Genomic DNA, 16,115 nt, shown 5'->3' on the forward strand with positions numbered 1-16,115 from the left:
AGGACATGCCTGGGAAAGCATGTTAGAGGATGGGGCACATGGAGAAGAGCCAAGTTGCCCAGTTGTCTTAGCTCACAGATCAGCAGACCAGAGCCAACTGCCAGATGTGAGGGAGCCAACTGAGATCAGAAGAAATTTCTAGCCACGTCCAGCTTAAATCACTGACCCACACACTCGTGAGCTAGACAAATGCTTATTGCTTTAAGCCACTGCATTTTCAGACAGATTGTTGCATAGCATTGCTGTGGCAATGGATAACTGATAATGTGTCCCATAAATCTTGGGAATTTGGAAGCTGCCGCTCCATTTGGCCTCCATGAAACAAAGATTGAATGCTTTCTATTTGCAAAGCATTGTACAAAATGCTCTATTAGGTTATTTTAGTTAATCCTGACAACAATATTACCTAGAAGATAGATAATATTACTCAAATTTTAGTGGCAAGGAAACTTTAGAGGCAAACTTAGGGAAGGTTAAGTGACTTGCCTAATATAGCTAAATGATAGGAAATAAAATGGACAGTTAAACCCTGGAACACTGCTTTTAGAGCCTCTGTGCTTTTTTTTTTTTTCAACATTTTTATTTATTTTTTTGGGACAGAGAGAGACAGAGCATGAACGGGGGAGGGGCAGAGAGAGAGAGGGAGACACAGAATCGGAAACAGGCTCCAGGCTCCGAGCCATCAGCCCAGAGCCTGACGCGGGGCTCGAACTCAAGGACCGCGAGATCGTGACCTGGCTGAAGTTGGACGCTTAACCGACTGCGCCACCCAGGCGCCCCTGAGCCTCTGTGCTTTTACTGTAGATGCTTACTGCTTATGTTACTGGTCCCCTCATCTCATCTTTTCTTCTGTCCACCTCCACCTCCTTCAGGAGAAGATCTTGTGTTCCAGTTTGGGATGCGGAGACCATTTTTATGTTTAGCTGCCCTTAATACTGCTTTCTTACAGCTAGTGTAAATGGCCATCTTCCCCATTAGTCTGGAAGTTCTTTTGAGTAAGTAAAATACTTACTGTATTTTCTCCTATAGCTACTGTGAAATAGAATTTTTAAAAAGATAATGATCTTATTTAAGTTTGAGAAAATCTAATTACCTCCCAAAAGCAATTTATACTGAAGTAAGACTCTGAGAATATATATATGTTAAACACACACACACATTTAAAAATGGCACTGTTATCCCAATCAATCTAATTGGTGGAATGCACAGCAGAGGTTCCCCCCCCCCATTTTGTTGGACAGCTTTAGGCATATGGTGTTTGAATTTGGAGTTTGATGTCTACAAAAATAAAACTCTCCTGTTTCATGTTTTATTATATTAGTATTGTAAACAGGGATTGATATAAAACTGGCATCAAATTTGCAATTAGTTTCTGTATTTAAGAAATTGTTTTATAATTGTCACTTGCAATGTACTTTAGGTATGCTGCCACCAGGTGGCGGAAGAGCGCCAGGCAGGTCTGTACAGTAAGGAATTTACATGTTTTCTGAGGTTCAAGGTAATAGCTTTTTGCTTGAGTTCAAAAATAATTTCAGACCACAGATATTCAACTTAACATAATACATGTCTGTAGCAAAATAGCTAGACTTAAACTCTAAATCAATCTTAAACATCTTTAAAGCAGATATAAATCCCAAGCTACAAATTCACCTACCTAATCTCTCTCCTTTTCAGCATTTTAAATTATTTCCATAATGGGCTGATTCTAACACAAATCTTATATACACACTTTAGTAAAAATGTTAATCTTTATGATTTACTCTGAGTCTTTATTTATTGTCGATCTCTTTCATCATAGCTTATATGTCAGGCTTCAAAATTCTTAATAATTTTCTTTTAACAAAAATACCTCTTTGGCTTCCACTTCCTCTAAGAAGACAGAGGCTCATCTTTTCAGTATGATCTCAGATCTCCTCCCAAGGAAGACCCAAAGCATTTCTCCATCAGGATAGCACGAAAAGTGTATTTGAATTTTATGGAGGATTTTTTTCCTTTTTACTTTCTACACTATAGGAATAATTCATTAGAATTTTTCCCCTCTCAAAGCTCCACAGAGCTAGTTTACTGTATTTACCTATTTAACTGCAACATCAATGAATCTCCTTAGCAACAGGCTAAGTATCTCCAGAGAAGAGTTCTTAAAGAAATAAAAGTCTTGAAACCATATTAGAAATCTAAGCAAAATGCAGAATAAAAAGTTAATGGACTTCATTATAATTAATAATACTGTATATTTACAAGGAGCAATTTCAATGTAAAGAAAGTATCAACTACTTCGAGCAGCAGTCAGAAGTTCCCACTCTATGGGTCATCAAGCAGAAACTTTGGAACAGATTCTAGAAGGTTTAAGATTATGGATGATAAGTTGAGAATGAGTACACCCCTATACTCTGAGCCACTCCCCTGCTCTGCCCTGCAGTGTTTTGTTTCAAGAATAAAGAGGACTGAACGGCTGAGAATCAAGGGTCAGTGCTATGTAGTTGGGGGAGAAAACAAAAAGAAACTAGCAATTCTGTACCTCAGGGTGGTCGGAAAAAAAAAAGTTGGGGGAAGATCCTCAGCAGCTTTATCCTGAATGTTGCTACACGAGCTGAGAGTCATTCTCTCTGACATTCACCCACTCCTGGAGTGCAGATTTTGAGCAGTGCTAAGCAGTGAGGGTTTGGGTGGGGCTGGTAGGGAAAGATGCTATCTGTTGGGAGGGGGAGACTGAGAGGACAGCACAGCAGAAAGGGGCTGGAGTTGGGAAGAGGGCAAACAGAGGTTGAGCAGTGATTCTTAGAGACTGGACTTTGCATATTAAACAGGGCTTTCTGGGTTCCAGAAGGTGAGGACTGAGAGTGAGAAGCAAATGGCAACTAAGCTGTGAATGCAAGCTCCAGGAGAGCTGGCCAGCAACCAGCCTAACTCTGGGAGACAGAGCTGAGGAAGAGAGAAAGAGAGAAATTGAGGCAAAAGAAAATAAAATAGAGAGGGAAGAGAAAGGGATGGGTGGTAAAACTCTCATATGATTTTGAGTCTCACAGAAAACCTGTGAAGCCAGTGGGCTGTAGACTGTTAATGGAGGCCCAGAGTTGGAAGTGACTTAAGGTCACACACTGAGCGGCAGAGGTAGCACTCCAAGTTGAGTGACCTGATTTCAAGATACAGATGAAAGAAGGGAGGGTGCATTTGAAACACTGACACATACCACATGTCCTACCTTTACTTTATAAACAGTAAGTAAATTTTTTACATAACCAGGGCTTAGCTTTTTAAGGGTCAAACCTGAAAAGTTTTAGCCACTATTGAAAAGCATTTCTGAAATGTTTTATATTTGTCCTAACCTTCTTTGAATACTGACTATAATTTACCCTCTGCTTGATATGAGGGATATAATGATGAAAATTGAGTCTATATTTATGTATTTCCAATTGAGAGATACTCCCAGGTTCTAAGGAGACAGGCAGATTTTATTGCTGTCACGCCTAATACGTTTGTGGCTTGAAATAGCGGATAGCTGTATGGCAGAATCAGCTGACTCAGCTCCTTCCCTCCCAGTCAGTTCTTCTTGAGTGTTGGCTTCTGGCCCTGCCTACTCTTCTGATCATGTCATTCTCCTGATTAAAATCTTTTTAATGGCTCTCTACTGATTATAGCCATGGTTTTTAACCCAGCAGCACATTAAAATCACCTGGGGAGCTTTTAAAAGACTCCAAGTGCCCAGATGCCATCATCAATGATTTCAATTCAATTGTTTAGCTATGGGCCCTAGTTTATGGGGATTAACCAAAGTAGCATGGATTTGGGCTTCCCGCCAAGATGGAGTAACAGGGATTGGATTCATCCGCACCCTGCTTTCACCTGAAACAACTAAAAAGCCTGACAATATTTGAAACATTGATTTTGAAGATGTTGGAATGAGGCAATGAAGGGCCTTGATCCCTGAAAGATGAGAAACAACATAGTGAGACCTACAGTTGCCCCAGTTTATCACCTTGAGAGAATTCCCAGGCGATGATGCAGGAGGAGGAGTCCAGGGAGCCTGGAAGACTCTTTGAATTGAGAGGCTGGAGATGAGGGTCTAGGGAGACTGAAGTGGCTGCTGTGTTTTGGGCAGAGTATTAGAGCAGAGGAAGTACTGATCAGCACATGCATATGAGGGAACTATCTGAGGTCAAATTAAAAAAAACACCTACCTGAAAAGATTAATGGGGATAGTAGACAGAGTTCAAATGGGGTGGGTAATAGTTTGCACTATTCAGACTGGGAAATCTGGAAATTCATAGGACATTGTTAGAATATTCAGAAGCATCTTGTCCCATTAACGGAAGTATTAGCCATGGACTAAATAAATGATGCTCTAGGCTTGCTTGACAAATATTCAAAGCAAGACCTGAAAGGATCAGAGTATATCCACGGAGCTTTTCTATGTCCCAGAACAAAGGTCAAGAATATTTACAAGAGTACAAAAATATCCTACACCCAACAAAGTAAAATTAACAATGTCTGGCATGCAATAAAAATTATCAGGCACGCAAAAAATTGAGGAGAAAAATAAGTCAACTGAAACCAATCCCAAACTGATAAGAGATATTGGAGTTAGAAGATGAAGGCATTAAAACAGTTATTGTAACTGCATTCCATATGTTCAATATGTTACAGGAAAGATCGAGCATGTTAAATATACATATGAAAAAAGATAAAAAAGACTCATGTCTAACTTCTGGAGATGAAAACTATAATCACTAAGATAAAAACACACTGGGTGTTAATAATGGCAGATTAGATATTACAAGGAGAAAAGATTAGTGAACTTGAAGTCATATAATAGAAACTATCCAAATGAATCACAGAGAGAAAAAATATTGAAGAAAATGAACAGAGCATTGGTGAGCTGTGGTCCAACTTCGAATAGCCTAATATACATATGATTGGAGTTTCCAAAGCAGAGGAGAGAGAATATGGGACAGAAAATAATATTTTAAGAAATAATGACCATGGTGCAGCAACTATGGAAAACAGTATGGATGGTCTACAAAAATTTAAAAATAGAATTACATATGACCCAGCAATCCAACTTCCAGGTGTATATCCAAAAGAATTACAAACAGGATCTCAAGGAGATATTAGCACACTGATGTTCATTGAAACATTATCCATAATATTCAAGAGGTGGAAGAAACTAAATGTCTGCCAACAGATGAATGCATAAAGAAAATGTGGTATATATATGCAATGGAATATTATTCAGCCTTAAAAAGAAGGAAATCCTGTTATATGCCATAACATGGATGAACTTTGAGGGAATTAAGTCACAAAAAGACAAATACTGCATGATTTTACTTATGTGAGGTTATCTGATGTAGTAGTCAAACTCTTAGAAACAGAAAATAGAATAGTGGTTGCAAGGCATGGGGAGAGAAAGAATAGGGGAATTTTTGTTCAATGGATATAGTTTCAGTTTCACAAGATGAAAATTCTAGAGATCTGTTACACAACAATGTGCATAAACCACTGTACTTATACTCAAAAATGGTTAACATGGCAAATTCTATGTGTTTTTGACTACAGCAAAAATGACTGTGGGGATGGTTGCATAACTGTGAATATACTAAAAATGATCGAATTGTACACTATAAATGAGGAAACTGTATGATATGTGGATTACATATCAATAACGCTGTAAAAAGTTCAGGATATTACACAGCAATGAGAGAGAATAAATAGTCCCACAACTACGTGCCATGTGATATAAACGAAGAAGCTCCATGCAAGAACACACCATACAAAATGAAGCAAACTGAACTCTGCTGTTAAAAGTAAGGAGGGTAGGGGTGCCTGGGTCATTTAACTGTCAGACTTCAGCTCAGGTCATGATCTCATGGTTTGTGAGTTCGAGCCCCACATCAGGCTCTGTGCTGATAGCTCAGAGCCTGGAGCCTGCTTTGGATTCTGTGTCTCCCTCTCTCTCTCTGCCCCTCTTCCCTGCTTGCTCTCTCTCTCGGTCTCTCGAAAATAAATAAAAATGTTAAAAAAAAATTTTTTTTAAAGTAAGGAGGGTAGTTGCTTTAGGGGACTGTGGGGAGATTAGTGACTAGGAAGGGCCATGAGGGGCCTTTTGGATGCTGGTAATTTTCAGGTTCTTGTTCTGGGTGCTAGTTACATGTGTGTAAATTTTTGGCAAAAATACAATGACATACAGTATATGGATTTTTGTGTGTATGTTATACTTCCATAAAAAACGTTTTGAAAACTTGAAGGGAAAAGGAGAAATATAAGAATTTAAGGGGAAACCAAAAAAATTAAAAAGAGAATGACCCCAAAATTTCCAAAGTTAGTGAAAACTATAGACCTCATATCTAAAAGCTCAAAAAAAAAACCTTTACACACAAGAAACATGAGAAACAGTACATCAAGATATATCATAATCAAATTTTTCAAAACCAGTAATAAAGAGAACACCATTAAGTGCAGTCAGAGGGAAAAAAAGACAAGTATATACAGAGGAACAGCAACAACAACAAAACCGAAAAAAGAAAGGATAACAGCAGATGTCTCGTCACAAATAATGCAGGAGAGAGGATGGTGGGTCTACATCTCTAAAATACTGTTACTCTAAAATTCTATATTCAGCAAAAACAGTTCTTTAAAATAAAGGCAAAATAAAGTCTTTCTACCAGCAGTCCCACAGAATAAAAAATGTTAAATAAAGGAAGGTGTTCGGGCAGAAGGAGAATGACAGCAGATGGAAATATAGTTATAAAACAAAGGAATGAAGAGCAGGAGTGGCTTTGTGGGTGTGTGACCTGTGAGATTACACAAGAGCCTGTTCTTCCAAGGAGTCTGTGCTTGGCTTAATGTTCTGCTGTCATTGTGTTAAAAGTTTCAAATAAGTTTTGAACAACAGGTCCCCTATTTTCATATTTCACGGGACCCCCAAATTATGAAGAATTAATAATGGCCCTAATGAAGAGAATACTTTGCAGCCCATGAGATGAGAGTGGGGGAAAGGCTGGGATGCTGAGCTTGGCTTAGGTCATAGGTTCAGGCGTGGAATGTGGAAGGCTATAGGAAGCTCCTTTGGAGGAAATTAGGAATGTTTTGATTTTAATCAGAAGAGTGAATGAAATCTGGGTGGGGAAAAAACAACAGTTGTCCACTAAAATAACTTTTTTTACAGTAGACATTTCTAGATAGAACATGATTTTCTTTTTTGTACAGAGGTGGTTCACAAATGGCTATGATCAGAGGGTTTTAGTTCTTCATGAAATTCATTTGTTTGCTGAGTGCTCTCTTCAGGCCCAAATACCTTGTTTAGTTTCTCTCTCTCTCTCTCTCTCTCTCTCTCTCTCTCTCTCTCTGTGTGTGTGTGTGTGTGTGTGTGTGTGTGTGTTTTACTAATTCTGACATCAACACTTCAGTAGTGCCTATTCCATAATATTGACCCCGAGGCACTGCAAGTTTGTAAATTTACTTTGAATTCAAAACAAAAGCTATATTGCTTCCAGTGAAGTTTTAACATTTAAGTGTATTCTACTGTAGTATAATTCAATCTGAGTGTAGAGCAAGGCTCTAAAGTTGAAAGCAGCATAATAGGCGCAGATATGCAAAATACGCTGGAAGGTAGTGGAGCCAATAATGCCAGAATAGTGCATCACCACCCCCAGGCCATATATGAAAGGGCTAAAAACCACTGGAACGGGGGTATTTATTTGGGAGACGATTATTCCTCTCATGTATGGAAGGGAAAAGGGTGCTTTTTCCAAAACTTGAGCCAAATGAGGGAAGCTTCCAGAGAATTCCTAGAAGAGCCTGCAGTTTAGATGCAGGGAGTAAGAGTAATAGAGTTCATGAGCTTTGTCTGATATGGACCTGATAAAGTCTGAAGCTAGCTGTCCTGAAGTCTTATGAAGAGCAAGCTGTACTATATATGGGTGTAAGTGAAATATTAAATCCACAGAGAATTTGCAAAGTTTGTTCTACACTTGAATACTCATATCCAGTTATTTAGTTTAAAGCCTTTGGCTTTGATTAAAGTTGTTAACATTTGAAGTGTTTAATAATGTAGCCTCCCTGGTGTGGAAATATGAATATTTTTCTTATTGATTAATGTCCTATAGTGAGGACATAACCTTTTACTTAAAATAATTGGTTTGGAAATGGAATTATAACATTTATCTTCCCCTTACATTGCCTTCAATTTATGAATTTGCTGATTATTCTTCTTGGTTGGGAGTATAAGTTACCATTTGCCTTTACCCAATACATGTACACAGACACAAACACACACACTCATACGATGCAAAAAAGACTTTCAAAGAGTAATTTAATTGCAGTTATAGAAATAAGGGTAGGATAGAAAGCAGTGAGAGTTTATAATGCTGATCATGAAATAAAAACATCAAAGTAAGTAATGAGTCTAAATTTGATACTGATGGGACTATATTTCTATAGCATTTAAAACAAATTAAGTCACCAAAGTAAAGATTTAACACAAAATTAGAATATGAAATTTGAAAAATTCTTAGTATATCTCCAAGTGATTAGATTATTACAAAATTTCCCTGGAAAGTAGAAATTAACAACGCTGCAACAAAAACAAAAACAAAACCCAAAACCAAAAAAACTGAACAAACAAAAATCTGACAGTCCTAAATAAAAGCATGATGAAAGTATAGTTTCAGCAGCTACTACGCAAGAACCAAATGATCTTCTAATCAAGTTACTGCTGTAAAAATAAGTCAAATGATTTTCAAGAGACGCATATAGGTATTGCTACCTGAATTATTTTAATTCTACCCAAAGGTATTTAAAACACAACCACTGGGATAAAGGACCTGAATGTGAGACAGGAAACCATCAAAACCATAGAGGAGAAAGCAGAAAAAGACCTCTGTGACCTCAGCCTCAGCAATTTCTTACTTGACACATCTCCAAAGGCAAAGGAATTAAAGGCAAAATGAACTATTGGGACCTCATGAAGATAAAAAGTTTCTGCACAGCAAAGGAAACAATCAGCAAAACTAAAAGGCAACCAACGGAATGGGAAAAGATATTCGCAAATGACATATCGGACAAAGGGCTAGTATCCAAAATCTATAAAGAGCTCACCAAACTCCACACCTGAAAAACAAATTATCCAGTGAAGAAATGGGCAGAAAACATGAATAGACACTTCTCTAAAGAAGACATCCGGATGGCCAACAGGCACATGAAAAGATGCTCAATGTCACTCTTCATCAGGGAAATACAGATCAAAACCACACTCAGATATCACCTCACGCCAGTCAGAGAGGCCAAAATGAACAAATCAGGAGACTATAGATGCTGGAGAGGATGTGGAGAAATGGGAACCCTCTTGCACTGTTGGTGGGAATGCAAACTGGTGCAGCCACTCTGGAAAACAGTGTGGAGGTTCCTCAAAAAATTAAAAATAGACCTACCCTGTGACCCAGCAGTAGCACTGCTAGGAATTTACCCCAGGGATACAGGAGTACTGATGCATAGGGGCACTTGTACCCCAATGTTTATAGCAGCACTCTCAACAATAGCCAAATTGTGGAAAGAGCCTAAATGTCCATCAACTGATGAATGAATAAAGAAATTGTGGTTTATATACACAATGGAGTACTACGTGGCAATGAGAAAGAATGAAATATGGCCCTTTGTAGCAACGTGGATGGAACTGGAGAGTGTGATGCTAAGTGAAATAAGCCATACAGAGAAAGACAGATACCATATGTTTTCACTCCTATGTGGATCCTGAGAAACTTAACAGAAACCCATGGGGAAGGGGAAGGAAAAAAGAGGATAGAGTGGGAGAGAGCCAAAGCATAAGAGACTCTTAAAAACTGAGAACAAACTGAGGGTTGATGGGGGGTGGGAGGGTAGGTGATGGGTATTGAAGAGGGCATCTTTTGGGATGAGCACTGGGTGTTGTATGGAAACCAATTTGGCAATAAATTTCATATATTAAAAAAAAATAAAAAATAATAAAAAAAACCCCACAACCACTGTAGTTAGATTTTTAAAGCTATTCTTGTACTTCTGAGCAGAGAATTAAAAATGCTCTAAAGCTGAATTTTATTTATTCATTTTTTTTTGATGGGTACTTTTATCATTATCAATATCGTAGGGTATCATAAGCATGGGTTAGAATTATTTCCTTAGTAAATAATGATAAAGCCAATGGGAAGAAATGAATTACACGTTCTGCACTGAAATTCACACATTAATAAATTTAATTTTTAATTTTAATTTTTTTTTAGAGAGTGAGTGTACACATGAGCAGGGCAGGGGTAGAAGATTAGGGAGAGAGAAACTTAAGCAGGCTCCATGCTCATCACACAGCCCTATGCAGGGCTTGATCTTACAACCCTTGAGATCATGACCTGAGCTGAAATCAAGAGTTGGACACTTAACCTGAGGCGCCCCTACACATTAATAAATTGGGCAGTATTAAAATTTATTTAATCTAACCAAATCTCCTTAGTAGGTACACAGTGGTAAAATAAGTTAATGTTGTTTTTCATAATTGCAATACTTTTTTTTGTTTAGGAAATGGATTAATTTCATAATTATCCATACATATTTCATGGAGGAAATATGTAGTCCTTTTATCTAACCCCTCCCCCCCCATGTAGAGTTGTCGAGGTTATCAATAGCAGTAGGAACTGTTGTGTACACTTGGTAATACCTTGTGCAAGGCCTGAGTGACCTTCTGAGTAAAGAAAATTCATGTACTTATGCACTGTTAACAAGTTTTTAGCTCTCTTAACAAGCTTTTAGAGAAGACTATAATTCAAGGTAGAGATTTATCCCACTAGCATCTGCAGAGGGAACAATTTGCCTGACAATTGTCTCCATATATTCATAGAACATGAAAATATCAATACAAAAGTAAAAGTAGTATTAATGATGTTATTAATGATAGTAGCAGACACAGACAAAACAGAGCTATTAATCAAACAGCTTCTGAATAGGAAGCATAGATTAGGTAATAAAAGGAAGAATTATTGGCATCTGCTCAATTCTCTAAGTCTAGACACACATGGGCCTGTAAAACCTTACGTCTTAAAAGTTTCTTTGTACTTGATTCCCACTACTGAGAATGCTGATATTAAAAAATAGGAGTTCCACTACTCTCTCATCCCTATACTTTGGGTGGTGTTGTGACCAAAATCTTCTATAGATTATTCAAAAAACCTTGTTTTTCAAAGGCAATAATGCACTCTTCCAAAAGAAAGATCTTTGGGGTCTTTTTGAAAGATTACAATTTCAAATGTATTTGTAGTTTTCAAATCACAATTTTGTATAGTTTTCATTTTTTCATGGAAATACTTCAAATAAACTTATACTCACTGAGTTACTGTTTTCAAATATCCAGCAAAATACCATGTGGCATTGGAGGCTTAATTGATACGATTCAATGATGCTGAAGGTATTTGTAATTATAGCAGCAGCCAGTCTCCCCTCCCTTTCCTCTCCTCCCCTCCACCAGCAGACCTCTGTATCAAAGACAGCCTACCCTTGCACTTTTCTCTTCACTTTATACACAACAATAGTTATTGAAGTCATTTGGTTTCCTTAAAATGAAACACTCATTACAAAGATTCAGGATGTGAATTTCTCTAAAAAGCTGTGCTCTAAATCAAAGTAACTGCACATTCTCTTCAGGCTAGAAAACCACAAATTATGGATACTTAATATAGAATTACTGGGCCCATATATTATATATGTGATTATTTTATATTTGGATGTCTTCCCTCATTATTTGGGATAAATTAAAGTCTTTAATTTGAGACCAAAGCTTTGTAAGCCAGAAGGCACACATTGTGACTTTCTTTCATTTGAAAACCCAACAACCCTGAACCATCAAATGAACTACCCTTGTAGCAGTACCAGTGAGCATAAAAATTTTGTTCTCTGATTTCCAAGTCTAAAGGTGCCGACCAATTTTTGTTTATAATAAAAATATCGATGGAATTAAATGACTTGCGTAGCCTCCTCATCAAGGGATGAACTTGCCCATATAGATGTCGTAAACTTTAAATTCCATCAGCTTAAGGAAAATATACTGGGTTGGTGTCAGATGCAGATGCACTCCAGGCCTAAAGAACTGGCCTCAAGAGCTAACACACAGTGACCATGTTGTCCAATTCTGATACAAAGCTTGTGACAGGCACTTGTCCCCATATTGAAGTCAGACTGTATTACAGCAAATGTAACCAAAGGGAAAATACTTAAAGACTCTGTATGGGTGGAAAAGGCTATTATTCTGTCCCAGCTTAAGGTTGGCTGGTGTATGGGTGGTGGTGGATCAATCTCTGAGCCCTGACATCAAACCTGGGGCCTCAGAGCACCACTGTCCCACAGTCATTGTAGCCATCCTCAAGGGACACAGTGATTGAACAAGGATGCCTAGGCTGCTGGCACTCCCAGCACTGGGAAAAGTGTGGTTCAAGCTCACATCTTAAATGTTAGCCCCGGCATTTGGATTTTGAGAGACTTATCAACCTGCTTCAGTGATCCTTGCTTCAAAGAAGACATTTTATAATAGAGTTCTATTGGAATCCCTTCTTTTCAATGAGGGATTACTGCTAATGCCAGTTAAGTGAGTGACTCATGTGCTATCTAAGTATTTGTTCTTCAGTGGGGAACCAACAGTATTCAGAAGACGATATATAGAGATATTTGTCAAGTTGTATCATTACCATTGACTAGAATGTCACTTAATTGGAAACATGTTTGTTTGATCTATGGAAGGTGCCCCTTTAACAAATGGCTAAGAGTAGTCATCAAATGAATATTGGATTCTCAGTGGAGAACTGAAATCTTCTTGATGCAACTAAAATGCAATACAGTTTCTGTTAGTTCCACTGTGTTGCCACACAGACTAAGAACAAAATTAATCAGAGGCTTTTAGTCAGACAATGGGTTTCTTCTGAAATAATGATAGCTTTTGTGAGGGAGTAAGGACAGAAAGCAAAGAGGAGCTGATGGCAAATTGGAAGAAGCAGCCAAGAATTTGTCCATTTAAAGTGATTTTTGGATTAAAGAATAGTTTTTAGTGGATGTTCTAGAAAAGATATTATTTTTAAAACAGACTTTTAAAAGCAAAGAATAATTAGTTACTTAGTTACTACTAATAACGATCATTTAAAATAATTAATGACATGAAATATGTGGAGACTGGACTTTTGGAGAGAAAGTGGTATAAAGAGTACAAAAAACTCTCTTTTGAATGATTAGGTATTTATATGCTTTATCTTTCAGTTTATGAGTGTTTTTCTTCAGTTTTAGAATATAAAATTTAAATCTAAGAAATTCTCTAAAAGATTAAATGATTTTTCACTGCCTTTAGCAAAGAAATGTTCATGATGCCAAATATAATGTGAAGGCAGGATAATTACATGTTACCTCTTCATTTCTTTCATTCCTTGATGCCATTAGAAATAAAAGAGCAGTAAAAATGAAATGAGTAAAGTATCAGCATTAAAACTATTTATGCAGACCTAGTTGATCTCTTTGGGCTTGAATACATTTAAAGCAGAAGGCATATCTGCAAATTCTTGATGGATGTCCAAACAGCAACAAAAAAAGAAAAAATTACCCACCTACAACAGGAATTTCATTTACAAAGGGTGAATGAGAAGGTGACTTTAAGAGACCAACTTACGTTAATAAGTTCAACCTCCCAGATTTTTTTCAACAGGTCCATCGATGTGTAGCCATTAATTAGAAAGGCTTTGGTGTAGTCACCTAGTTCAATGGAATCCAGCCACTCAGCAACAGAAGTGGGATGATAGCCATCATGGCCAATGGGTCTCATCTGTAATTTAAAAAATCACATTAGGATTAGGTTACTTTGTGTTCCGTCAAACAATGGATTTTGCCACTTGGAAATTCATCTGATGTGAAGCAACAGATCTTTTTGGATAAGAAAATAAGGAAAACCAAAATACTTTACGCACAATTCTAAGTCATTGATAATTTTCACGCTGAATTAGTTTTCAAAACTGCACCCAGAAATTTCTAATGTAGTTGCTATCTCCACTCCCTATTTGAGAAAACAAAATATGTCAAATTTCTGTTATAAACATTATTGACATTCTGTTGGATGGAATTTAAAATCATGTCAGTTGAGCAGTATTAAATTCAATGCTGAAGGCACAAGAAACTGTGCTCCCAAAATGTAGATGATAATTCTCATATGTATAACATCAAAGCATGTGAAAATAATGCATGACTTAAACATCCAAAGGAATTCATGCTTATGCAAGACATGTATTGTAGGTAGTGCAAACACGCTGGAGAAACATACTGCCGTGTGAAGCAGTGAAGAAGAGGCTTTTGGGTGTTTAGAGACCATGTGTTCTGCATAGACTCTACAGTATGTTAGACATGAATAGAGAACTTGCTGGCAGACAGGTTCCTATTTTTTGTCAGCTATATACAGATTTTTTTTTCTTTAGGAGAACAAAGAAGTGTGACAGCAGCATAATGTTTCTCAGTTTAAATTGGAGTGTGAAAGTAATTTAAGCAAGAGAAACTTCTGGGTTTAAAATTTTGTATGATTATTCTAGTCTTTTAGCTTTTATTTGGAATTTTAGTTGAATCTGTGGTTCTTGGATTTTGAAGTAACTCACTTCTAAGGCTTGGCGTTGCTCTGGATGCCATGCGGTGTATCTAATACTTCAGCTATTATGGACAGGTGGTGCTTCAGCAACCGGATGTGATCCTTCAGTGAAATTCATGATGGGAATAGCAAACTGGGCAAAATACATAGATTTTCCTCTCCCTTCAGATTCAAGGAGATAAATATTAATGGAAATCTAGATGATTCTGATTTGTTAGCAGAGAAAAGATTAGTCTGGCTGTCAGGGATTCAGATTTTAATCCTAAACATGGTAGGCTTTCTGTCACTATGCAGCATTCTCATTTTGGAGATTCTTCTCACTCTTCCATTTGTTTTTTTGGATTCAAGGTGTTCATTAGGGATCAACACCTGTGAAAAGGAGGGATGAGAAGCAGAGTTGGGCAGAAGAGGAGACGGATTGTGATGGGTCCTGGCGAAGCCTCTATGGCAAAGGTCATGTTATTCGAGGTCATGTGCTGGGCAGCCTTTGTGCCCCATCATTCAGCTGGATATGGCTGCCATGGGAGAAGCATGACTCTAGTGAGGCTGCTCTCCATAGCAGAGGCAGACCCTGCAGATGCTGACAGCTGGAGGCTGTCTGCTGACCACTCTCCCTGCTGCTGGGCAAGTCCTTCCTTGATGACAGAGCCTGGAGGAGCATTTCCGTGTTTTCCAGAATATTCTGGACCCGGAGTCACCTAAGGTTAACGTTTTGCCACATTTGGTTTCTACCTTTTTCTCTACACCCACTTCCTCATTCACATGCACACAACACACTTTGTTTTAAGTGAACCATTAGAAAGATGTTTTTTCACCTAACACTATTTGCAGACATCATGAAACTTCACCCCTTGATGCTTCAGTATGCATCTTCCAAGAATAAGGGCATGCTCCTACATAGCCATAGTAGCATCACACTCAAGAAGTTTATCATTGATAAAGTTATATTATCTAATATACAGTCCATATTTAAATTCCCCACATATATGCCAAATAGAACTTGTAACTTATTTTCCTTCTGGACAAGCTCAATCAAAAGTCAAGGCAATTATATTTTTAAGGATTTCTTCTGCCTTTTTCTCTCTTATTCTTCTGGGATTATGTTTACTCCATCATTTTTAAATTACTGTGTCTCCTTTCCTCTTTCCTATCATTCCCAATCTATTTTCCATTTTGAGGCTTAAATGTCCTCTATTGGGAGTTATGGTGTAACTCATCATTTGCATGACAGTCTGAACTGCATCAGGCTTTTTGTATGTCACTTGTACATTGGACTGACCCAGTTTAACTACTCACTGAATGTTTGTTCAGTAACACTTAACACAATGTTTATTATGCAGTAGCTACAAATGTAAATGACAACTCAGGGTTTGTAAAATGAAGTTTAGTGGCAGTTGCAAATAACTGAATGTTGTGTATGTGTAAAATTGAAGATTAGGATCCAAAGCAGAGGCACAAAGTATTAAGTACCTCATATTCTATAGAGTTATAAAAA

General features: G+C 37.6%; 1 protein-coding gene across 13 annotated transcripts in view; it reads right to left on the bottom strand.

Moving 5' to 3' along the window:
* Positions 1-16,115, bottom strand: part of ANKS1B (ankyrin repeat and sterile alpha motif domain containing 1B) — a 1,096,782-nt gene that overhangs the window by 280,395 nt on the left and 800,272 nt on the right. For all 13 annotated transcript variants that reach the window (XM_043562285.1, XM_043562284.1, XM_043562283.1 and 10 more), the window contains exon 17: positions 13,661-13,813. In XM_043562285.1, coding sequence (XP_043418220.1) covers positions 13,661-13,813 — 153 coding nt within the window. The remainder of the gene's footprint in view (positions 1-13,660; positions 13,814-16,115) is intronic.

Source organism: Prionailurus bengalensis, chromosome B4, assembly GCF_016509475.1.
Source record: "Prionailurus bengalensis isolate Pbe53 chromosome B4, Fcat_Pben_1.1_paternal_pri, whole genome shotgun sequence".
Lineage (NCBI taxonomy): Eukaryota > Metazoa > Chordata > Mammalia > Carnivora > Felidae > Prionailurus > Prionailurus bengalensis.